At 37.8% G+C, this 24927-nt stretch overlaps 2 protein-coding genes across 3 annotated transcripts; both read left to right on the forward strand.

Annotated features, from left to right (window-relative positions):
- Window positions 1-1293: 1293 nt before the first annotated feature.
- LOC108987062 (oxysterol-binding protein-related protein 1D-like) lies at window positions 1294-18262 on the forward strand. Of its 2 annotated transcripts, XM_018959907.2 has the most exons (8): window positions 1294-2224; window positions 7316-7672; window positions 8332-8419; window positions 8967-9436; window positions 10206-10361; window positions 10525-10833; window positions 17022-17366; window positions 17868-18262. In XM_018959907.2, exons 1-8 carry the CDS (start codon window positions 1712-1714, stop codon window positions 18039-18041), a joined length of 2412 nt encoding a protein of 803 aa, XP_018815452.1. In that variant the 5' UTR covers window positions 1294-1711; the 3' UTR covers window positions 18042-18262. The 2 variants fall into 2 exon arrangements, with proteins under 2 accessions (XP_018815452.1, XP_035543244.1); XM_035687351.1 differs by lacking the exon at window positions 17022-17366.
- Window positions 6587-14252, forward strand: LOC118347630. The gene is made up of 2 exons (XM_035687352.1): window positions 6587-6596; window positions 11082-14252. The coding sequence occupies exon 2, from the start codon at window positions 12116-12118 to the stop codon at window positions 12848-12850; it is 735 nt and encodes a 244-aa protein (XP_035543245.1). The 5' UTR covers window positions 6587-6596; window positions 11082-12115; the 3' UTR covers window positions 12851-14252.
- Window positions 18263-24927: the final 6665 nt, after the last annotated feature.

A 24927-nucleotide genomic window follows, 5' to 3' on the forward strand; every position in this document is an offset into this window, starting at 1 on the left:
CACTAATGATAGCACGTGGTGTACCAAATCGAGATAACACATTTATTCTCACAACGAGTCAACACTCTCTCTAAATTCAATAAGCATGCATCAAAAGAAGATAAAAAAACAATCAAGTCATCCATAAAAACTTACATGCAACTTTCAACCATGTTACTAAAAATGCTCATCATGCAACATTGAAAAGTAGCAGGTGCATTACACAATCTAAATGACATTCTACGAAAAGCATAAGTACCAAAATGATAAGAGAAAGTAGTTTTATCTTGGTCTTCTAATGCAATTTCAATTTGATAATAATTAGAATAATTATCCAAGAAACAATAAAAGGAGAACCAGCATTTTGGACTACGATTTTTTCTCTTGATCTGAATTACTCTCAAACCCATCATTATCCTTATTTGAAGAGTCCTACACTCGTTAAAAATTCTTAGGTTGTTCCAACGTCTTGTCCACTTGAAAGTCCTTTGAATTTGACTGGGCTTTGACTTGCTCTTTTATAGACCCTGAAATTAAACATAAAAATTTGCTTAGGAGTATCCCAAAGTAAATAGAAACTCAATTCAAGAATACACATGAATTCTTATAATTTTAATTAATATTTTAGTATTTTAGTCCAATAATAAAGTATTTAGAGTGCACTTTCATATACTCATCAATGATACTTGGCCAACTTTTCTAGAAATCGAATCCTCCCTTACTTCTTCCACTTTTTCTTTTAGAAATCCAATGCATGCTTAACAAGTGTCATCCTTGCTTCTTTGCAAAATTTTCTTAAAATGACCAAAAACTCCTTCTTGAAGCCAAGTGGCGCCATCTCCTTGCCTAGAGGGTAAACTTGAGCCTTCCAAAGCCAAAGTCCTTAATAGGCTAAACTCCTATGGGCCTTTTCTTCTATTTTTTCTCTTATAGGCTTTTTAACTTAGAACTTCAAGATCCAATTCAACAAAAATAGAAAGTGGCTTAAAGAATTCTTCTAATACTTAGCCAATAACCCAAATAAATAAATAAAGATAAATAATATCTACAAAAATTACGTATAGAATTTTAGCAAAAATCCTGGATGTCACACTTTTCTAGGGTTATCTTCACTTAGGCTTAAGTTGCTCAATCCAAAAATCTAAGCCTCTCATTCAAAGTAGAAATTCTAAAACCTTTGAACAACTATGACAATTAAATAATTTACAAAAATATCTAGTCAAGCTTGGTCACCACAGACCCCTTTATAAAAATAAAAAACAAACCATATATATCTTGACTGTTCCTAATTTTAACAATTAATTGGAGTAGGCTTGGAGGTGGGAGGCGAGGAAGCCACGGACGTTGCAGTGCACTCAGCTGGCTACCGAATTTACTGACTCAAGGCCATTGCCTTAAATGCATTTGTGCACCCTACTCTACTCTCAGACTTCCCACTTCTTTTGTTAACACCCATCCACGCTTCCTTCCTCTCTCCCTCTCTCTCTCTCTCTCTCTCTGATTTCAGGCTCCGTTTTGTAACTCCTCGTCTTGATCTTTATGTCATCGCCCAAACGTTTCGTTTCTCAGTCCCCTTTCGGTTCCGATCGGGTCCTGCATTGCTCGAACCACCTCAAATCGGAGCTTTTCATTTCTAGGACCCGCTTTTGCAGTTGATCCCTACTTGTTTTTGTAACTCCGTGATTGACGATGGCATGTTGTGGGTCTCTCTGAATGTTCTCGAGTGCTCGACATGAATCCACTGTGCTGCATTGCTCCGGTTTCGATCGATCGGGATCGGGCCAACCCGGCCGTAGCCAAATCCCCCGGTCAGTGCCACTTGGGGCTTGATGCGTCGATAAAATCCGTGAACTATCACAAACCGGGTCTCTCGGCTCGGGTATCGTCGACCGGTATCGATTCTGACAAAGTTTCGGTCGCGAACCAGGATGTCGAAGATGCCGTCGTCGAATCCAGCGATTCGAAAGTGTATGGGGGCTTTGGTGGCAGTGTTGCCGGGATTCTGTACAAGTGGGTGAACTACGGCAGGGGGTGGAAGTCGAGGTGGTTCGTGCTCGAAGACGGTGTGCTCTCGTACTACAAGATTCACGGCCCCGACAAGATTCTGATGAGCCCTGCGAGAGAGCAAGGTGGTAGAGTGATCGGCGAGGACTCTCTGAGGTATATGAGGAAGGCTAATTGGAGTAGCAATCGGCTCGGCGTGTCGACCAAGCAGTGCAAGCCTTTTGGCGAAGTTCATTTGAAGGTTCTTGCCTTTAGTTTGATCCAATACAAAATGCACATTTAATTTCATTTATTTTCTGATTCGATTTGATGGGTTTCTGGTTATTTGATTTATCAGTTTAGTTTAAATGTGAGATTTCTGTTTACCATAAGATGTTGATGTTATCTTAAGTACAAGAAAAGTAATACTTATTTGGGTGTCCTTTTTTTCTTACGTCTTGTAGTACTTGCCATTGCCTAGGGGAAAAGAAAGTAAAAGTAAATTAAAATTGGAAGAGTCTCCGGTTAGTTTTCCTCAGTTTTCAGGCAGTTTTTAGAGTTGGACATAGGTTGATGAATAATTTAGTTTAAAGGTATTGGAGATGAATAAATTTAAATTCCATATATTCTAGACGCACTAAGCAATCAAGAAAGTTCTGAAAAGAAAAGTAATGAAATTTGGGAGCAACTCTTACTAAAGAGACCGGGGGGGGGGGGTGGTGTTATGAAAAGAGCAATCCCTATAGATAGCAATCTCTAGTAACCAGAAGTCCACATGTGCATGTGACTAAAGTTGCTTTTCCATATTCAACCTTCTGGTTGCTGCATACTCTAATTCGACTTTATGGAATGTGATAAACCCGCACCGGGGGGGGGATCTCTATGTTCTATAAAGTAGAACAATTTCTACTTGCAAATTGATTATGAAGTTGCTTATGTGTAAAACACCCATTCCCGCAGGTCTGGAATGTTACATACATTCATAACATAATGCCCCGTAAAGAGATTCAGTCTCATAAAATACCTCATCTATTGGATCATAAAACTTGCCTAACACAACAGTCTTTGATAACATAAAGCTGAAAACATAATAAAAATGACATAAGCTAGTTCTATGTGAGACCAACACTGCTTAAATACCCAAATCATAAATCATACACTAAGTCTTTGGAAATTTATTCTATTCCTGGCACTCCTTCTCAGTATCCACAAAATCATCACTGGGACATTAAAACATAAAAACAGAGAAACAAACAAATGAGTTGAAGACTTAGTAATAGCATATCATACTGTAAACTCAACGTAGTTTAATGTTAGGCTTAATTTTGAAAACTTACATATATCGTCACACCTTCACATAAGAAATATATTATTCATTTGTAACATAAGCGGAATCATACATAATCATGGCAATACATGTAACGTGGATGCATGAATGACTGACTCCATGCATTTCCTAACAATCATACATGACTTGTTCATCTTGTCCTTCACTTATTTAGTGGCAATCATTACGTGTTTGTATCGTTCCAATTGTCGTTGACCGTATATAACATATCATAACATAGGGTAAATCACGCTTGGGTCCGTGGCATCGTTTAACTTATCATAACATGTAGTGAAATATGCTTGAGTCCGTGTTATCACTTAATATGTGATGAACCACACTTGAGTCCGTGGCACTGCTAACATATCATAACCTGTGGTGAAACACGCTTGAGTCTGTGTCACCCCATATCATATGGTGAACCACACTTGAGTCCGTGGCACCGCTTAACATATCATAACTTGTGCTGATGAAACACACTTGAGTCCGTGTCACCTCATATCATATAGTGAACCACGCTTGAGTCTGTAGCTTGCACATCCACCCATAACTTAAGGCCAATCTTAAAGCTTGCTTGTCATTCATGTGTTTTCTTATTAACTTTCATAATACATCTGAACATTTTTGACTTCATGAAATTAAATGGCATACATACTCTTGTGCATGGCATAACATTGAACATGGCATATTAACACGAGTCTTGCTCAACATCACATGACCATTACATGGCATAACATCATCTAAATATTACATGAACATTACATGGCATACATGTGATATTCATAACATCTTATCCATCTAACAACAATCCATATCAGCATAACATACATTGGCTGCTTTACAAGCATGTCATCATAATTCATAAGAGGTTCGTGAAAAGGGGCCTAACCTTGACCTAGCTCGTAGCGTAGTGTAGGTAAACATCACATTTTTCATGCACAATCATGATAATCACAGCACACATATAATTATGATCATGCTACTTACCTCTTAGCGTTGCTTCCACAATCTCACGTTGTAGCTTGTGACCTATATGAGGCACTAATTGTCACTAACGTTTCTAGAAAAACGTGTCGTAACATGCTAATTACTTAGAATCATGCCATAGAGATAATTTAATACATACTTATATATAAAAAAAAAGAGATAATTTAATACATATTCAGTTATACTAAGATTAATAGATAGTAATATTATTTAATACTCATAAAATATTGCTTGATTCTCTATTTAAAGTATAATATAATAATTTTATTAAAAATCAGACTAATGGGACTATTAACTAAAGTAATAGGCCCAATTGTATACTTTAAAATATACTTTAAATCCCTTAAATATTTTCTGATAAAAATAAGTCTATGACTAATATATTTATTTAAGTAAAACTTTGGCCTGACTTAAATTCCAGCCCAACCCCAATTAAGGAAAATAGCCCACTTAAAATCACTAGAATAGTTCCTGTAAAAAAATGCAACCTAGCCCAAACTAATTGTAAAACACAAGTCCCATTTAAAACCAAGCTTAGCCCACGTAAATGAACAAGGTTCCTTCAAGAGGCATTTTACGGAAAGGCTATGGGAAGTGGGTTGAAGGGTATTTGTGTAAAACCCATAATAATGCATGGGCTTTTTGGGAAAGTCTGAAACAAAAGAAACAAAAGAAGAGAAGCACAGAGGCTTGGGAGGGAGAAGCCATGCGATACTCATCAAGAGAGAGAAGAACCAACTGTGACGATGGGTCTTGGTGGTTGGTTGGGAGTCACGGCGGCGCAACTGGAGGATCCCTTTGAATATGGTGGTGTGATACAGAGAGAGAGAGAGAGAGAGAGAGCTTAGAGAGAGAAACTGTCAAACCGAGAAACGACAAGGTAGAGGGAGGGAGGGAGGGAGGGAGGGGTCAACGTGGCTTATTGAGGGAGGAGGGATGCGTGATTGAGTTCAGGTGGCTGGGTCGGCAGTGTCTGTGCAGTCTGGTGGTGCTCTGACATCATCTGCAGTGGTCGACAGTGGTTGGGCAAAACACAGGGCCTTTTTATTATTATTGTGGAGAGAGAGAGAGAGAGAACAACAAGGGGGTTTAAGGGGTCGATGCACGTCGTGAGTGGAGGGAAGACTTACCGGTGGTGTCTTCTTCTGTGGTAGTTCCTGGTGAGGTGGCGGTTTGGTATGGATGCTATGGTGGCTTTTGTTTTCGACGTGGGGCTTGCTGTGAGAATGTGTTTGGTTGTGAGTATGGGCAGTGGCTAATGGGAAGGTTTGGGCTGCAAGGGAGCTACTGGTTTGATGGAGGTAAAAGCCTTAGGAAAAAGAGAGGATTTATGGGTGGGTTTTTGAGGTGAGAGTTGGTTTCCAATTAGGAAACTATTCAAATTAGAGAATAGAGATAAAAGGGGTGTACAGTCTACCGAGTGGAGGAATCCTTTTCAAATCAAATTACTATTTCAAAACATATCTTAAAAGTGATAAAAATACTAATAATACTAATAATAATAATAATAATAATAATAATAATAATAGTGATTATAAAAGTAATAATTATAAGCCCTAATTTTGGACTTGTATGTTACATTTTGTGAACTTCAATTATGACCATTGGTTAAATATATGTAACATCTTAATGAAAGGCCCAAGCCACTTGGCGTTGCTCTTGGGCTCTTAGAAACTTATTCTCTAATACTTCATTGATCGATTGTAATAAACTTTCAAGACATGACTTTTCATGAATTTCTTGTATCACTAAACTAGTCCGCTTAGGTGTTGCTTTTGTATATGTCCCACATACTTGGGCTCTTGTGTACTCTCCTTTTGATCAATAAAAAATTATTTACCAAGTAAAAAGGGAAAAAAAAAAAGGCACAAACCACATAGTCTATATTCGAAAAGGACTAGCCAATGATACAATTGTAGTTTCATTGGAACATTATAAAGAGCAATAACTTTTCATTCCCAAACAATGTGGGATCCCCATGCACCACTCATCCTTATCAGAATGGGGTATCACAATATCCCTCCCTTATATTTCCAACGTCCTCATCTGGTTAGTTTGTCGTAGATGGCACGGCTTAAGTCCTACATTTCTGGTTGGGATAGGCTTTAATACTATTTGTAATGGCTCAATGGAAGGCCCAAGTCATATTACCTTTACTCCAAAAGGACTAGTTAATAATACAATTAGAGCCCTATTGGAACTTTATAAAGAGCAATAACTTCTTATTCCCAAGCAATGTGGGATCCCATACACCACCTTTATCACTTATGAAAATGGGGTATCACAATATATATGATGTATGTGAGTTTGGGAGATTATGGTATCATCTCCAAGGAACTCCTAAGAGATCAGATCTCTCTTCATGCATATAGGCTCACTCATGTTGTTCTCGTTTGTGTAAGTGCTTAGTGTACCAAAGAGAAGTAGATTCTTAACCATGTATTCTCCCAACCTGCTGTTGAAAATTAAAGTTGGATGTTCTTACCCACATCTCCAATGAACTCTTGCTTTGTTTAAGTTGTTGCAGCCTTAACTTTACGAGTGTCTAGAATTGTAATGCTCCAATGGAAGACCTAAACCACATGGCCTATACTCCAAAAGGACTAGTCAATGATACAAATGGAGCTCCATTGGAATATTTTAAAGAGCAAGAACTTCTCCTTCCCAAGCAATGTGGGATCCCATACACCACCTACCCTCATCCTTATCATATGGGGTATCACAGGAATTCCATCAAAACCTACAATCGGTCTCCAATAACCAAAAGATAGTTGTTGGTTCTTGATCCTCCCTCATGCTGCTGATGCAATTCTCATACCAGTTTTGGATGGTAACTTGTCCAAAATAAATTTACCCTTTTCATAAATATTGTTTACTTATCACCCTAAAACAACTTGTGCATAGTTAGCTTATCCTCATGAAACAACTGCTTTTCGTATTTCCTCACTTTTGCTTTGCAGTTTTCGTGCTTGTGACCTCAGTCTTCCATATTTTCCTTTTGTTCTAGTGGTTGCTGAGATTCTTTAAGTTTCTTTACAGGTTTCTTCAATCCGTGCTAGCAAATCAGACGATAAAAGGCTTTCCATATTTACCGGAACAAAAACTCTTCACCTGCGCTCTGTATCTAAGGAGGACAGATCTGCATGGATTGAGGCACTGCTGGCTGCTAAAGATCTATTCCCTAGAACGTTGGCTAGCAATGATTTTGCATCTACTGAAGATATAGTTGTTTCAACAGAGAAGCTCCGAATACGATTATTGCAGGAAGGCATTGGTGAGGCCGTCATCAAAGATTGTGAATCAATCATGCTCTTAGAACTCTCTGAGTTGCAAAACCAACTGAAGGCTCTTCAATATAAACATGTTATGTTGCTAGACTCATTGAGACAACTGGAGGTATTCTTTTTTTCTTCCATTTCTCCATCCTGGTTCATTATTCTGTGCTAAAAGAAGCTTTAAAATGTCGGGATTACAATCGTGCAATACTTCTGGGAATTGAGTTGGACAGCTTGTCATGGTGTTCTATCTTTTTGTTTTTTGGGCTTAAGATGTTGCATCTAAGAGATTTTGGTGGATTGTGTGCAACTCACACTGAAGCAGGTTTTGGAATTTGATGTAAATACAAGATAGTTGATGCAGAACTTCAAAACCTTTTTAGCTTTCTCCACTTTATTTACTTGCTGTTTTTTCTTTTTAACCACAGCCATGCTCAGTATATGCAAGTTTGTTAGATGGTGGTGACCAAATAGCTGTAGAATCTGTTGGTAGATGTCTTAATAGAAGGTAGGGCAGTGAGAGCAGAGTGTCATGGCGTATATTATGACGGGGTGTTAGTTTGACTTCCTTACCTGCAATATGGGTCTGTGAGATAGAGCTATGCTGTCCTGTTGGGGCTTGGGCTGAATGGCATCTGTTGATAATTGTCTTACAAGATGGTAGGGCTATACACTAGGGTAAAGAAACATCCCCCTGTTGGTCAAGTTTCTGTGTGAATATTTTGTTATAAGGTACTTAGTTTGAGGAATAATTTCTCCCTTCTAAAATTTGTTTTGCAGACTGATAAAATAGAGCTGGAAACTACTGTAGTGGATGAAACAAAGGAACGCGAGTCATGTTGTTTGCAAGGGAATAGAAGATTTAGTGGTTAGTTATGCTTTCTGTTGTAGACTGTAGTATTGCTTCGTTAATTTCATTTTCCTTAATGTTGAACTGACCTTGTAAACAAAATGTTTATCAAGAGGTATATTCTTTGGGTTCACTATGAATATATGAACATCCTGGCTATTACATGGACAACATGTCTAGTTAATGCACCACATTCTTATATCTTTGAAATCTATCCTTATTTACACTTACTATAATATTGAAACAAGATATGTTTTGATTTCCTCAATAAAAGATTTCAACGGCTAGGTTACATTTCAGGTAACTGCTGTTCTTGCATTAAAACATTACATTGCATGCTTGGAGTTTTATTTTTTTGTGGTGATACTTATATATCCTTAGCCTGACAGACCAGTCTTTCATATTAAAATTTTCAGGAACTCAGTGAGGTTGCTCGAAAAGTTTCTGTCCCCCTAGTTTTCTGTATGCATAGTAATATACAACATATATATACATGAATAGGCGCATGAGGTGTGCACAGCCAGATTTTACCAAGCCACTCATTTTCTTTTCCTCTTGCTTGCAGATTTCTATTCTGTCATGTCAGAGGGTAGTGCAACTGACTCATGTGCTGATAATGAGAGTAACGATGGAGTAGATGTTGAAACAGATGAAGATGATGGAACGTATTTCGATACAAATGATTTTTTATCTGCTGATGCTTTAAGAAGTGCTTCATATAGGAGTAGGGAAGCTCTGGGAAATGCTTTTATATACGGTAGAGATTCTTTTTCTTCCGATCGCTTACATGGAATTGAGAAAGAGATCAGGCTAGTTGAATATCCTTATGTCAAAAGAAGGGAAAGTTTGCCAGAACCCAAGGAGAAAGAGAAGCCTGTTGGCTTGTGGTCAATTATTAAGGACAATATTGGAAAGGACCTCTCTGGAGTTTGTCTTCCTGTTTATTTTAATGAGCCACTGTCTTCTTTGCAAAAGTGCTTTGAAGATTTGGAGTATTCGTATTTGGTTGATCAAGCACTGGAATGGGGAAAGCAGGTCAGGTTCTCACCTGTGCTTTCTTTAGTCACAAAGCAGATTTAACGCCTGATGTCCTAGTTACATTTGTATTCCAGGTAGTTGAGATGCCGACCTTAGTTTTATTTTTATAATGAGTTTGGCATCTGATGAAATGATTATTACTTATAAATGAAGAAAGACTTTGGAATCTAGTGTCCATTTATAAGCCCCATAAAATTTTCAATATGCAGTTTTTTTTTTTTTTTTTTTTTTTCCGGGAGGGTAGGGTTGTTGAGGAGTTCTGTTTTTTTATGCTAGTTCTCGGATTAGGGTCATAATCACTATTCACCCTTTGTTATAGTTTTGAAGAGAAGATACAGAGAACATTTCAAGTGGAATGCATGTTACAATGTAGCAGAGGGACCAGCACATTCAAATGTAGTTGACTGTGCCCCCCCCTTCCACCCCCCCCAAAAAAAAAATCCCTCACCAGCTGTAAGCCGCGATTTAAGTGACCGTTTTTAGAACTCATAACTTGGTTTGGTTTTTTCAAGAAAATTTGGTTCAATGAAGAATGCTGTGCTAAGGAAATAAGAGAGGAACGGGTTGAGATTTAACCATCTGTAAATGTAGTCAGAAAACCTTTTTTTCTTCATGCTTCATTCTATTGGTTTAAAATTGTGCTCTGGAATTAATCTTTAGTGTTTACTCAATGGTTTTGTACTTGTTCTTGTGCTCCTTATGTGAAGACTGGGTTGACATATGTATGAGAATTGAGAATTAAAAGTTTGGATTTAATGGGGTGCAGGGGAATGAGTTGTTGAGAATTTTAAAAATTGCAGCTTTTGCTGTATCTGGCTATTCATCAACGGAAGGTCGGCAGTGCAAACCTTTCAATCCTCTCCTTGGGGAGACATATGAGGCTGACTACCCAGATAAAGGGCTTCGTTTTTTCTCTGAGAAAGTAATATTTCTCCCTTCTAGTTAAGCATGTTTTTTCTTCAAAGTTTTGCTCTCTGTGAAATCATGTCTTGCCTTGTCATTCCAACTCATTGAACTTTGAGTTTTGGGGTGGAGGCTCTGTGTTAAAAGTGATAATTGTTGTCTAATAAGCAGCTACTACTCAGGTGAGTCACCACCCAATGATTGTTGCTTGTCACTGTGAAGGAAAAGGATGGAAATTCTGGGCTGATTCCAATCTCAAGGGCAAGTTTTGGGGGCGTTCTATTCAGCTTGATCCTGTAGGTGTCCTTACTCTCCAGTTTGAGGATGGTGAGACGTTCCAGTGGAGCAAGGTTACAACTTCTATATATAATATCATACTTGGTAAAATCTATTGTGACCATTATGGAACCATGCGCATTAAGGGCAGTGGCAACTACTCCTGCAAGCTAAAGTTCAAGGAGCAGTCTATCATTGACCGAAATCCACATCAGGTACATTTTACAGTTTGGAATGAAATGATGTAAGACACAATTACACTCTTCACACTTTCCATATGATGGACATGTTAGAAAAATGATTTCCTATGCTATGAAAGCTGATAAATGATCTTACAAGCAGTAATACTATATACCAAACTTGTTCCTTTTCTTGATTCACAGCATTTTGGTTTTGTCCATTTCATGGTTCTTTTCTTTGTAATGAGGTTTTGTTATGGGCTGAGAAGATGCTGGAGTGGAAGGGTTGTAGTCTGTGAAGGGGATATGGCAGTGGGCAAGGTGCTGGTTGATGGAGGTGGTTCTGTGTTTGAAGACAGAAAAGGAAGGTCGTTAATGCTGGAAAGGGAAGGTGATAGTTGTTAGTTATATTCGAAGAACAGACTTGGAATGATGTCGTATTATATAGAATTAGTTAGTTGTTTCTTTAGTAGAACGTTGTCGTTTAGTACTTTTCCTTATTACTTGTAACACAGTCGTTTCTTACTTACTAAAAGTGTAAGGGATGTTATTAAACATTGTCGTTTCATATGAATACTCAGTATAAATAAAGATGGTTGGAGGGAAAAGCTCTCAACCCAAAGTACATTTAGTAACAGAATTCTTCCTCTTCTCTCAACTATCATTTTCTCTTCTTCTCGTATCTTTGGAGAGTGACTCTCTCGAAGTAGTCAGTTTGGGTCCATTACAGTTAGTATCGGCCATGGCAGAAGGAACGCGTTCATATGCTCAAATAGTTGATTCAATGAATCACTTGTGGCAGCAACAGGAACGACAACAAAAACAAATTGAAGATGCGATTTGTTTATTGTTGACACAGCAAGAGGTTGCACGATTGGAAAGAGAAGCACAAGATAAAAAGTTTCAGGAGGTTTTACAACAAATCTCAAAGATTTCTTGTCAAGATTCTGAGGATCCTAGTAATATACATCGAGATAATCAAAATCAACAAACGTTGCACAGAAATGAAGATATGGAGGATGACACAGGGGAAATTTGCCACAGTGAACTTGTGGACAGAGGTTTTGTAAGAGGAATTCAACTAGATTTTCCTAGGTTTCGTCGTGGTAATCCATCACCATGGATTTATCGTACAAATTAGTACTTTTTGTATCACCAGGTCCCTCCTGGCCAACGTATTTTCATTGCTTCTTTCCACATCGATGATGAAGCTCTGGTCTGGTTCCAAGATGCCAATGAGGCAAGAACCTTTCTTTCTTGGGAGGACTTCATCAAATCTGATCAGATCCGCTTTGGATCTACTCCATACGATGATCCTATGGAGTCACTTACTAGACTCGAGCAGGTTAGTACAGTTAATGACTACAAAGCTGAATTTGAGATTCTTTCCAATCGTATTAAAGGCTTGTCAGAGAAAAACAAGTTGAGCTGTTTTTTGAGTGGCTTACGTGATGAGATTAGATTACCTGTGAGGATGCTGACTCCTTCATCTTTGAATGATGCTTTTGGCTTAGACAAAATTCAAGAACAATATGTGGTGAGTATAAGGAAACCTTGGAGAAATTCACTTACTGATTCGAGTAAGTTTAGTCCAGAGTCGAGTCTGTTAAAGCCTAGACAAACTCCTTCAATTTTAGGAGCACCGAGAGTTTCACCTTTAGCTAGGCTTCCTTATCATAAGGTTTCTGAGTCTCAAATGGTGGAAAGGCGTAAAAAAGGCCTTTGTTATTTCTGTGATGCTAAATGGCAACCAGGTCATAAATGTGCAAGGCCAAAACTATTCTTATTAGAAGGAATGGAATTTGGTGAGTCAAGTGGTGAAGAGAATATTGATGTTACTCGTGAGGTGGTTGTTGAACTTGTGGAAGTTGAAGCTAAGATGGCTTCTATTTCATTACAGTCTATGTTAGGTGGAGGAGGACCTAAGACCATGAGACTTATTGCTTATATTGGCATAAAGAAGTTGGTAATTTTAATTGACACTAGCAGTAAACATAATTTTGTGGACATTGTAGTTGTTGCTCGATGTAAGTTACATGTGCAACTTGGCTAGGCTATTAGTGTTAAGGTGGCTAATGGTCAGCTCGTTGATGGTACTGGGAAATGTATGGCTGTGCCTTTGTCAATTCAAGGCATACCATTCACAGTTGATTTTTTTACTCTTCCTTTTGAAGCATGTGATGTAGTTCTTGGCATACAATGGTTATCCGCATTGAGTCCTATTCTCTGGGACTTTGTCAATATGAGTATGCAGTTTCAGTGTGATGGTCAGAAAGTTTCCTTAAAAGGTTTGACAATATCTCAGTCAAATCTTATTGATGATGATGAGTCTTTTGAGACTTTTGGTTGTGGTAGCAAGGGAATTTTTCTGCAGATAGTTGCTTGTAGCTCCATTGAACCTTCATCATTACAGGATGAACAAGTGCATCAGCTTTTACAGCAGTATAAGGAAGTTTTTAATGAACCTACTAGATTGCCACCCAATAGGTCTCATGATCACAAGATTAATTTGAAACAGGAAACTTCTGCTATTAGTGTTAGGCCCTATAGATATATCCATTTTATCAGAAACAGAAATTGAAAAAATTGTTAAGGAGCTCTTAAATTCTGGAGTTATTAGGCCAAGTCAGTCACCTTTCTCCTCTCCTGTTTTGCTAGTCAGGAAGTCTGATGGCATATGAAGAATGTGCATTGATTATAGGGCCTTAAATGAAGCCACTATTAAAGACAAATACCCCATTCCTGTTGTGGATGAGCTCTTGGATGAACTTTCAGGTTCTACAATTTTCTAAATTGGATCTTAGGGCAGGTTATCATCAGATACGCATGAGGGATGAGGATGTCCATAAGATTGCATTTAGAACTCATGAGGGGCATTATGAATTTCTTGTAATGCCTTTTGGCCTCACTAATGCCCCTTCAACATTTCAAGGCCTCATGAATGAAGTTTTCAGGCCATTCCTTAGACAGTTTGTCATTGTTTTCTTTGATAACATACTAGTTTACAGCAGAGACATATCATCTCATTTAGATCATCTCTCTACTGTTTTGCAAACTTTACAGCATAACTTTATGCTAAACAGTCGAAGTGTAAGTTTGCATGCCAAGAAATAGAATATTTGGGCCATTTGATTTCAAAGGAAGGAGTGAGGGCAGCCCCTAAAAAGTTGGAGTCTATGGTTACTTGGCCAATACCTAAAAACCTAAAGTCATCAAGGGGTTTTTTAGGCTTGATAGGTTACTATAGAAAATTCATTAGGGGCTATGGTCAGATTGCTGCCCCTTTGACAAATTCTGCTAAAAAGATGCTTTTGCTTGGACAGATTCTGCTACTAAGTCTTTTAATGACTTGAAAGTTGCTGTCACTAGCCCTCCTATTCTTGCATTGGCTAACTTCACCAAAGCATTTGTCATTGAATAAGATGCTTGTGCAACTGGTATAGGAGCAGTTTTGATGCAAGACCAAAGGCCCTTAAGTTGCGTTTGGATGTTGAAGTGAGTTGAGTTGAGTTGAGATAATAAAATATTGTTAGAATATTATTTTTTATTATTATTATTATTTTGGGATTTGAAAAAGTTGAATTGTTTATTATATTTTGTATTGGGATTTGAAAAAGTTGTAATGATGAGTTGAGATGAGTTGAGAGGATTTTTGGTTCCAAACGAAGCCTTAGCCTTTTTCAGTCAAGCTTTGAAAGGAAAAAATTTAACTCTTTCCACTTATGAAAAAGAGTTTCTAGCCTTAGTGCTAGCTGTTACGAAGTGGAGGCCATATCTACTTATAAAAAAAAAAAAAAAAGGGGAGGCCATATATTTTGGGAAGTGTTTTTGTGGTCAAAACTGATCACCATATCCTTAAATATTTGCTTGAGCAGAAGATTGACACTGTTGCTTAGCAAAGATGGCTTTCCAAACTCCTTGGCTATGAGTTTACTATTGAGTATAAGAAGGGTGTGGAGGAGAAGGTGGCTGATGCCTTGTCTCGTAAAGATTAAGTTGATGAACTTGGAGAATTGGCAGCCTTATCATTTCCTACACCAACATGGCTCTCAGAATTAAAAGCAGCTTATGATTCAGATCAGGATGTGCACAAACTAATTACTGCATTGCAATTTGATCCTACTTCTAATTCTTCATTTAAACTAAGACATGGCATTTTGTTTAAGAAGGACAGAATCTGTGTCTGACTCTCTGCCATTGAAGCAACAGATTTTGAATTACTCACACTCTAGTCTTGTTGCTGGTCATTCTTGTTTTCACAAATGTTTGCACAGAGCTAGAGTGGATTTTTATTGGCCTGGTCTCAAGCATGATGCCAAGAAGTTTATTCGTGAATGTGAAACTTGCCAAAGAAATAAGATTCAAAATGTCCTCCCAACTTGTTTTTTACAGCCCTTACCTATTCTTGAGCAAATATGGACTGATCTCAATGGATTTTGTTGAGGGTTTGCCCATTTCTAAGGGGTATTCTGTTATTATGGTTGTAGTGGACAGGTTGTCAAAATATGCTCATTTTATGTCCTTGAAACATCCATTCACAGCTGCTCAGGTGGCTTCACTATTCTTCAACAATGTTTTTAAATTGCATGGTTTACCTAAAACCATTGTTTCTGATCGTGGCTCAACATTTACCAGTTCATTTTGGAAAGAACTTTTCAGGTTGCAAGGGGTTAATCTTTCTTACTCTTCAGCATATCAACCTCAAAGTGATGGCCAAACAGACGCTATAAGCAAGTGCCTTGAACACTTTCTGAGATATTTTTCTGGTGATAAACCAAAGTTATGGGTGGATTGGCTTTCATTGGTTGAGTGGTGGTATAATTCGTAAATTCCACCTTTCATACTTTCACAAAGATGACTCCCGTCGAAGTTGTTTATGAGACTCGTCCAATTAGGCTTCAAGTCCAATTTATCTCTTGCTCAAGATAGAATGAAGTATTATTATGACAAGCACAGGACTGACAGAGAGTTCTCATTGGGGGATTGGGTTTATCTTAAACTTCAACCCTATAGGTAGCAATCTGTGGCAGTTAGAAGGAATCTTAAGCTTTCACTTCGATATTTTGGGCAATTTCAGATTACTCACAGAATTGGCAAAGTGGCATATCGATTGTGTTTGCCCTCAGATTCACTCTTGCATCCTGTTTTTCATGTTTCTGTCTTGAAGAAAAAGATTGGGGACCAGCTCACACCTTTCTCTTCCCTACCCCTAGTTGACTTGCAAGGAGAGTTAAGGCCTCAACCTGAGAAAATTTTGGAGCGTAGGAGTATTAAGAGGGACAACAGAGCTATGGTAGAATTCTTGATCCAATGGGAAGGTGCTGGAGTGGAAGACTCGACATGGGAACTTTATTGGAAGCTTCGGCAACAATTTCTCCACCTTGTGGGCAAGGTGCTTTAAAGGGGGAGGGTGTGTTATGGGCTGAGAAGATGCTGGAGTGGAAGGGATATGGCAGTGGGCAACGTGCTGGTTGATGGAGGTGGTTCTGTGTGTTTGAAGACAGAAAAGGAAGGTGGTTAATGCTTGAAAGGGAAGGTGATAGTTGTTAGTTATATTCGAAGAACAGACTTGGAACGATGTCGTATTATATAGAATTAGTTAGTTGTTTCTTTAGTAGAACGTTGTCGTTTAGTACTTTTCCTTGTTATTAATTGTAACACAGTTGTTTCTTACTTACTAAAAGTGTAAGGGATGTTGTTAAACATTGTCGTTTCATATGAATACTCAGTGTAAATAAAGATGGTTGGAGGGAAACGCTCTCAACCGAAAGTACATTCAGTAACAGAATTCTTCCTCCTCTCTCAACTATCATTCTCTCTTCTTCTCATATCTCTGGAGAGTGACTCTCTCGAAGTAGTCAATTTGGGTCCATTACAGGTTTCCACTTCTATCAATGTGCCACATGGAAGGGAGATATAGGAATTGGTGATAATCCATTTCTGCTCTGATCCATGTTGTGTCATAGTCATCATAACATAACAAGAATTATCGTTCTATGTTTTCACCACCGCCCCCCCCCCCCCCCCCCCCCCCCCCCCCCCCCCCCCCCCCCCCCCCCCGGGGGCCCCCGGGAAAGAAAAGGCTAATTCAGATATCCGTTCTATATGCCAACAAAATTTCAAAGTCATTGATGGGAAACCACAATTGACAATTAGTGGCCATGCTGCAATTTCACTGCTGATTACTGGTAAGCATCAATAAGTTTGATTTTATAAAATCTCAGGTCCATGGATTTGTTCAAGACAATAGAACTGGAGAGAAGGTAGCTATGTTGGTTGGGAAGTGGGATGAGGCCATGTACTATGTGCTAGGAGATCCAACTACAAAGCCTAAGGGTTATGACCCAATGACAGAAGCTGTATTGCTGTGGGAAAGAGATAAATATGTTATGAAGACAAGATACAATCTCTCTCCTTTTGCAATATCCTTAAATGAACTGACAACTGGCTTATTGGAGAGATTGCCTCTGACTGACTCGAGGCTGAGGCCAGATCAAAGGCATCTAGAGAATGGAGAATATGAATTGGCAAATGCAGAGAAACTAAGACTTGAACAGTTACAGAGACAGGTATTCCCCCCTCCCCCCCAGGTTTCTATGTATTTATCCTTGTATTCAAGTTTGAGCTGATGAAATTTGTAATAAGCTGAGTGAAAAGGATTGTGTTTAGTTAGCCTCAGGTCTGGGGTATGTTTTACTAGTTGTGAACTTCTTTTAGTCTTTCACCACATTCAGCTATTTTTCAAAATGCGTCAGCTAGCATCATTTTTATAATAATTGCTTACTCGAGTGAACTTGGTTCGACATACTTTGATCATACCTTATGATAACGTATTTTACAGTCGCAAATATAAATGTAAGAAATAAAACAATTTGTACCTAAAGTCAGGATTTTGGGACTCCACTTTTGGAGTGCATTTGGGTTGGAAGCCACTATATACTGGAGTCATGGTTATCAGGGAATGAAGTTTTAAAGTTTTTGCTGATAAGTGAAATTTATTTACATCTCCTTCCATTTCTTTATCTTTTTAATAAGCACATTGAGCAGCTCCTGTTTACTTTGTGACACAGGCAAGGAAGTTGCAGGAAAGAGGGTGGCAGCCAAGATGGTTTCAGAAGGATGAGGATGGTTGCTACTGTTATAAGGGTGGATACTGGGAAGCAAGAGAAAAGAAGAACTGGGATGGGATTTATGATATATTTGGCCAGAGTAGTGATTTGCCTTCTTGCTCAGGAGAAGAGTAACGTGTACTGGCCCAACTTGCTCTAAATTATTTTAGTTCCCAACTTACCCTCCCTCATTTTCTCATCTTCCGCCCTTTTCCTTGTACTGAATGTGAGTAATGTTGTGGGTGCTGTCAAGTAAAGGAGTTTCTCTAAGTGTAATGCTAGTATTTAAAGGTTGTTTGCGCTCTACTACACCCATTTTGTTGATTCATCAGTTGAGTGATGGGCAGTATTTATGATGGTGCACTCTTCCCTGCATGTGTGACCGAGATCTTTCCTTCTTTAGCACTTCTTTAGAGGATTTCTTAGGGACTTCACTAGTAATCCATCCTAAAAGATGCAACTTATGCACTTTGACTCACCAAGGTCAGTCGGATATGTTCATGGTTAATGCGAGGCTAGTTTGAATCTGAACTACATTCTGTCCATGCATCGTGCAACTTTTGTAACATCTCATCAGAAACCGAGTTTTGATGGGGGGGAGAACTCAATGTCTTAAGATGCTACATTCAGTTTTGACCATCCTGAGAGATTTATTTCCTTTTCTTTCTTATGGGACCCTTGCGCAAGAGGACGAGCTATTGGCAATCAATTTTTTCTTGGTAAAATAATGAGTAGTGCTACATGTACTTGCGATTTTACTTGTATTTTTACGTATAAGACTCATTTTGCTAGTTTTTTTTTTTTAATTTCAAATTTTATAATTGTCAGAATATCAATAATTGACATGTGAAAACTTTTATTTTTTTGTAAGTTTTTCTTAAGTACATTTAGCATTTTTCTAAAAAAATAATTTAATCTTAAAGTATGCAAGTTTTGAGCAGCCTTTTTGAAAATAGTGTGGCACACTTAGAATTCATATGAAAAAACTAATTGTTTCATTATGGATTTTAATTTTTTTATAAATTGATTGCACAATATATGCTCATCTAATTGTTTTTGACATTGATGAATTCTCACATGCTTTTATGGCCATCCCATTACTAAAAAAGACTAGAGGGTTATAACATTTTAAGGCATCTTAACTCTCTAAATTCTGATTTGTGGCTTTGTCTTAGTGACTTCAATGAGATCCTATTTCACAGTGATAAGGGGCTGCATCAAAGAGTGAGAAACAGATTGCCCTTTTTAAGGATGTATTAGATGATTGTCAACTTCATAATCTAAGGTTTTCTAAAGGGAAATTCACATGGTCTAATAACAGAACAGATTCTTCCTTCACTAAGGAGAAACTCGATAGGGCAATGGCATCTTCTGCTTGGTGTGAGGAATTTAGTATGGTTGATATAAGGCTACTGTCTTCTGTCACTTCTGATCATTATCCCCTTCTCATGACCATAATAATTAACCATGGCTCTTCTTGTCCACTAAAGAGGCCAAGTAGATTTGAAGCCAGATGGGCTTCTTGTGAGGATTATAGTGTAGGTATTAAAACTACTTGGTTGCAGTCTAGTGGAGTATCTGATAATTTGTCCTCTATGTTGAATAAGCTTGCTTGTTGCATGAAATCTGTTAGACGATTGGCTAATTCAAAAGATCCAGTTTTGATAAGCATCTCAGGGAGAAAATGTGTCAACTTGAAAGGATTCAGGATAATCTTACAGTAGCCTCAGTATCAGAAGTCAACAAGTTGCAGAAAGAAATTTCCATACTTCAAGAGAGTTTGCACTTAAGATGGAAACAAAGGGTTAAAGTTCACTAGTTACAAAATGGTGATAGAAACACCAAATTTGTTCACTTGAGTGCTAGCCAAAGACAAAAAAGAAACAAGATTGTACAAGTGGAAGTTGAGGATGGAGTTCAGTGCAGTACTGCATTTGAGATTGGCCTTGCTTTTACTCATTTCTATCAGAATTTGTTTACTTCTTCTAATCCTTCTCAAATTGATGCTTGTCTTCATGATCTTTCACCTAAAGTATCTTCTACTATGAATGAAGATTTACTTCGAGCCTTTGAAAAAGAGGATGTTAAGACTGCAATTTTCCAAATGAGACCATATAAAGCCTCCAGACCAGATGGATATAGTGCCTGCTTCTATCAAGACAATTGGGATGTGGTGGGTAATGAGAACAACATAGAGGTTTGACTGGTGTACCAATTGCTCGAGGCCAGATTAGATTGAACCGTCTGTTTTTTTGCAGATGATAGCCTTTTATTTTGTCAAGCTAATATGCAGGACTGGGTCCACTTGAATCACATTCTTAGTGTTTACGAAGCTGCATCTGGCCAAAAGCTTAACAAGACAATACCTCCCTATTTTTCAGCAGAAACACTAAGGCAGCAACAAAGAGACACATCATGGAGGTGGCTGGTTTATAGGCTTCTACTAACCTAGATAGGTATTTTGGCCTTCCATCTATTGTTGGGAAATCCAAAAAAAGGGCCTTTAATGGTATAGTTGAAAGGGTGATTAAGAGGTTAGATAATTGGAAAAATAAGTTTCTTTCAAAAGTAGGGAAATAGATTCTTATTAAGGTAGTATTGTAGGCACTCCTTACCTATACTATGAGTGTTTTCTTACTTCCAAAAATACTATGCTATAAACTACATTCATGTTTTGCAAAATTCTAGTGCGGTCATTAGGAAAATCAGTCAAAGATCCATTGGACAAGCTGGGAATCCTTATGTGCTGGGAAATCTTGTGGGGGTTTGGGTTTTAGAGACCTACACAGTTTTAATATAGCCCTTTTAGCAAAATAGATATGGAGGTTGAGAATGTTTCCTGATTCATTGCCAAGTAGGATACTTAAAGCTAAATGTTTTCCACACACATCTCTTTCACATGCTGGTCTAGGTCCAAGGCCCTCGTACTTTTAGTCCTTTTCACTCTCTTCCTCTGGTTGAGGATGGCCTTATGTGGAGAGTGGGTGATGGCACCAAGATTAGAAGGACAAATGGTTGAATAGAGCCTCTTCATGCATGATTCAATCTCATGTGTCTACGCTTCATGAGAATGATGTAGTGGTAGTTGATCTTATTGATGCTCACACGAGGTGGTGGAATTTGGATCTACTCCAAGCAATTTTTCAAGAGGAAGATGTTAAGGAGATACTGAAGTTGCTTGTTAGTATTCTGCCTACTACTGATAAACTGATATGGAAAGGAACTATCTCTAGGCATTTCTTAGTGAGAAGTGCTTACCACTTGCATAAAGAACTCCAAGCAAGAGATAATGGTGAATCTTCAACTAATGGAGCACAAGGGTTGTTATGGAAGAGGCTTTAGCCCTTACAAACAACAAATGATATTAAACAATTTATTTGGAGTGCCTACATAGATTCATTGCCCACTCGAGTTAATTTATGTAAGAGGAAGGCGATTACTGATTTTTGTTGTCCTATTCACAAGCTTGAAGATGAAATACCAGCCCATGTTTTATGGACATGTCTCTCTGCTAAGGATGTATGGCTATTGTGTACCAAGTCTATTCAAAAGGCAAACACTCAAGCACCCAATTTCTTATATGTATTTGAGCAGTTGCTTGACAGATTATCAAGTCAGGAGCTTGTGTTATTTGCCACCCTAGCTTGATTCATCTGGTTTAGAAGAAACATACTAATTCATGATGGTCCTTTTCAATCTCCCTATGTGCTCTATGGTGATGCAGTTAAAGCTGTTGAGGATTACTGCATTGCAAGATCAAAGCCAACAGGGTCAGGAACTCAGAACCCTTTGCCTGCTACTCAATGGGAAACACCTCCATCACCTTGGGTGAAAGTAAATTGGGATGTGATAGTAAAAATTGATTTTAACAAGATTCGTGTTGGTGTGGTGATAAGAGATGCTGATGGTTTTGTTTTGGTAAGTTTGATGCAACCCAAATTATTTTGCACTAATCCTGTGATGGCAGAAGCAAGAGGATTACTCACTGCTGTTTTATTTTGCCAAGAGTTGGGTCTCGACTCCATAATCTTTGAAGGTGATTCTAGTCAAGTTGTCCATGCAATTAAGAGGTGTGATTCCCCTGTTGGGAAATTGCGGTGCCTTATTTCAGACATCATCTATCTTCTATGCAATGCTCAATGGAAAATACTAGGCCTACACAATAGCCCGCCCAAGAAATTTTTGGCCCTACCTGACTTGGCCTGCAACCATACTTTGTCGGTTTTTTTTTTAAACCCCCATTTGTACAGATTATAATAGACGCCTGATGAGTGTACGAAAGTGCACTCTAAATATCCTATTATTGGACTAAAATGTTAAAATGTTAACAGAAATAATTGGAATTAATGTGTATTCTTGAATTGAGTTTCTATTTACTTTGGGATACTCCTAAGCAGATTTTTATGTTTAATTTCAGAGTCTATAAAAGAATAAGTCAAAACCCATTCAAATTCAAAGGACTTTCAAGTGGGCAAGACGTTGGAACAACCTAAAAGCTTTCAATGAGTGTAGAACTCTTCTGTATCAGCTCGCTAGAAATTCATTGGTGGAATTTCTATTGACTTTAGGAATCTTGTAAAAACCCTATAAGTTTTTACGAATCGACCAATCGCACAGGTTTTATCTGTCAACATAGTCAGTGTTATCACTCACTATGGTGCTAGAAATATGAGTTTAATTATTTGAGGTAGTTAGAAGTATCAGAATGCATTATGGCCTGCGCCATTACACTCAATGGATTATTTAGGATTTTATGGCGCAATAACCTATTTTCATAATTTCGGATGAAACGTCTGTTGGAAATTGTGAAATTTATTTTTAGGGGCACTTCGGGGTTGAATTTATGTAAACGATTTTTACTATAGGTTAATATGAATATTTAGAATTTTTTAGTACTAAGTTTATTATGAATTGTTTTGAGTAAATAGTAACCTCGATAAGCGCATCCAGTGCAGTGTTTTCAAAATCACAGTGTGAAATGTCCAAATTAGGTTGGAGGAGTTTTATTTGGACACTTGGCAAGATCTTAGCCACACATAGTGAATAATTTTAGAGACTTGGTACAAAGAGGAATCATTAGATGGATTTATGAAGGAAGTTAAGGTGTGAGATCATGTCACCTATGTAAAGCTTTATTTGATCTGATCAACCAAATTGTGCAAAACTAAAGAGGATTTCAACCCTAGCAAAACCCTAAATGGTTGGAATCCAATTGAAACCCCAAAATCTTGGTTGAAACCGAAATCCTAAACGGTTTCCCCAAACTCTAAAGTTGGTCTCCAAACCCTTTTTAACCCGATTTCTAGTATTGTGTTTAATCACATGATTAAATCACTTCCACATGCTATTAATTAATCAAATCCTTGTTATGACATCATTATCCAACCTTTTAAACCTTGAAAATTTGATTGGACCAAGAAAAATTGGTTTTGGGCTTGATAGCATCTCAAACCCCAACCAAACCCCTTTTAAACCCCAAATTGAAGCCCACTTGGTGGGGCCCACCAAGGCTCACGAAATTGGCCACCTTGGCAAAACTTCTTGGCGAAATTTCCTCCCCCACATGGCAGACCATCCACTGCCATTTGCTGTATCCAATAGTGTCTTGATGTGCAGGAGAAATCCACTCCATCAACCTCCATCTTTCACAGTTGCTGCAGGCAGTCTTTGCCCCTCACTATTCTCCACTTTATGTCACACAGCCACCTCCAATCAAGGGTCATTCGCACCCACAACTTCCCCTTCCAGGAGTCTATAGTCGTGCAAGGCACTTTTCATTCCATTTTATCACTTCTTTTCTCCCGTTTTTAGAGACAAACCCAAAAGAGCTCTCTCGGGCAGATTTATAGGACATTTTGCGTGGACATTTTAGACCCTTTGTAAGTATTTTCCCAAGATGATTCCTTCACATAAGTTGTTCGGATTTGAGTCTAGTTTCCGTGGATATCTTATTAGTCGCATTCCATGCTCATTGGTTCAGTCAAAAGTATTTTTAACCATGGAAAGGTCATTCTGGGCGTGAAACTGGAGAGTATGTTATGTTTTGGAAGTTTTGACCAAGCTAATGGACATATGTTGGTCCGAAAATTTTATGGAGTGTTGTTAACATGTGTTTATGAATGTTCATTGAGGTTTTGTTGCATGAATAAAGCTTTTGATGATAGATTTTCTTAGAGTTAGAAACTTGAAAATTGGAAGTGGAAAAACAGTTTCTGTTTTGTGAAAGTTTGAATATTTCGTGGTTTAATCTTATTGCAAAGGCTTTGATATTTTTATATGATGATCCTAAGCATCTTATATATACATATTAGGATGTTATTTCGAAGATAATTAGTATTAGTTTTAAAGATATGATTTTCTATGCAAGAAGATTTCGGTTAGGCCTAAAATTTGATTTTTTTAGTTAGATCCATGTTTTACTAAATTTTAGCCATGTGATTTTAAGTTTGATAATTTGATATTCTTTAAGACACATTTTTAAACCATGTGATGTGTTAGTTTGAAGATCACATGTCTTTAAGCCGTGGATCAAGAGATTGATCAAAGTTAGTTGGGAAAAACAGTTTCTGTTTTGGACTAAGTTTAAAACCAAAAACTCCAAGTGTTGTTTTGTGATTTTTGGTGAGTTTTGTTTAATGATTTAAAGCATGTATGATCTTAGAATGATGTTATGAATATGTTAGAAGTAAGATTTGATATTTTTGGAATTCTTGGAGATGTTTTTATTAAGGTCAAAACTTGTGATTTATTAAAAAGTTTGGGTCTTTTTACAAAAAGTTTGGTGTTGATAATTAGCTTTTTCTTAATGGATATTTTTTTAGTGTGTTTTTAAACTTAGGATATGAAGATCTTTGTTACAAGATTTTAGTTTAATCATGAGTTTTGAAACTTGAAAGAATTGCAACCAAAATCAAGACAAATGGCCTATGTAGGTTTTGGCCATAGTGAGTTCTTCATAGTTGTGATTGGTTTTAAGTTTTTCTGAATTGATATTTGAGTTTGGGACAAAATTTACATGATG

Source organism: Juglans regia, chromosome 2, assembly GCF_001411555.2.
Source record: "Juglans regia cultivar Chandler chromosome 2, Walnut 2.0, whole genome shotgun sequence".
NCBI lineage: Eukaryota > Viridiplantae > Streptophyta > Magnoliopsida > Fagales > Juglandaceae > Juglans > Juglans regia.

What these genes read in the sequence shown, in the direction of transcription:
- LOC108987062 (XM_018959907.2), top strand. Translation starts at nt 1,712, where the DNA reads ATGAATCCACTGTGCTGCATTGCTCCGGTTTCGATCGATCGGGATCGG. An exon ending in TTGGCGAAGTTCATTTGAAG is followed by an intron (nt 2,225 to 7,315) that starts GTTCTTGCCTTT and finishes GTTTCTTTACAG; the next exon opens with GTTTCTTCAATCCGTGCTAG. An exon ending in CACTGGAATGGGGAAAGCAG is followed by an intron (nt 9,437 to 10,205) that starts GTCAGGTTCTCA and finishes AATGGGGTGCAG; the next exon opens with GGGAATGAGTTGTTGAGAAT.
- LOC118347630 (XM_035687352.1), top strand. Translation starts at nt 12,116, where the DNA reads ATGGAGTCACTTACTAGACTCGAGCAGGTTAGTACAGTTAATGACTAC.